Source organism: Pteropus alecto, unplaced genomic scaffold, assembly GCF_000325575.1.
Source record: "Pteropus alecto unplaced genomic scaffold, ASM32557v1 scaffold155, whole genome shotgun sequence".
Lineage (NCBI taxonomy): Eukaryota > Metazoa > Chordata > Mammalia > Chiroptera > Pteropodidae > Pteropus > Pteropus alecto.
This window is the reverse complement of record NW_006438113.1, coordinates 15,324,967-15,325,475: the sequence shown is the minus strand read 5'-3', so window position 1 is coordinate 15,325,475 and position 509 is coordinate 15,324,967. Positions and strand designations below refer to the sequence as shown.

The following is a 509-nucleotide window of genomic DNA, read 5'->3' as shown; positions in this document are numbered from 1 at the left end:
CTGCTGTTTATACACAGCTTTTCTGTTTTCTTTGATTTTTTTTTTTTTAAAACAAGAATTGATGTGAGCCGAACTGACAACATATGCTGATGATTTTGAAACGTGTTCTTAGGAAATGTGGAAATACTATTTCTAACTTGGGCTTTCCCTTTTCTTCCCCACCTCAACCAAAATATGAAACGTGCAGGTGGTTCCTCGATGTCCTAGGTGTCCAGCTGATGAACCACTTGCTATTATGAAACCAGAGATTGTCTTTTTTGGTGAAAATTTACCAGAACAGTTTCATAGAGCCATGAAGTATGACAAAGATGAAGTTGATCTCCTTATTGTTATTGGATCTTCCCTGAAAGTAAGACCAGTAGCACTAATTCCAAGTAAGTTGGTGATGATACAGAGAACAGTTCTATATATATTGCCATGGGTTTTAGGTCTATACAGTAGACACCAGTGATCTTACTATGTTTCTGGTTAAAGAGGGTGAAGAGCCAAACTTTATATTTTAGGTGACA

General features: G+C 36.7%; 1 protein-coding gene across 2 annotated transcripts in view; it reads left to right on the top strand.

Moving 5' to 3' along the window:
- The window catches only part of SIRT1 (sirtuin 1), a 29,018-nt gene that overhangs the window by 14,907 nt on the left and 13,602 nt on the right, over positions 1 to 509 (top strand). For both annotated transcript variants that reach the window (XM_006915587.1, XM_015592226.2), the window contains one exon: positions 188 to 374. In XM_006915587.1, the coding sequence (XP_006915649.1) occupies positions 188 to 374 (187 nt within the window). The remainder of the gene's footprint in view (positions 1 to 187; positions 375 to 509) is intronic.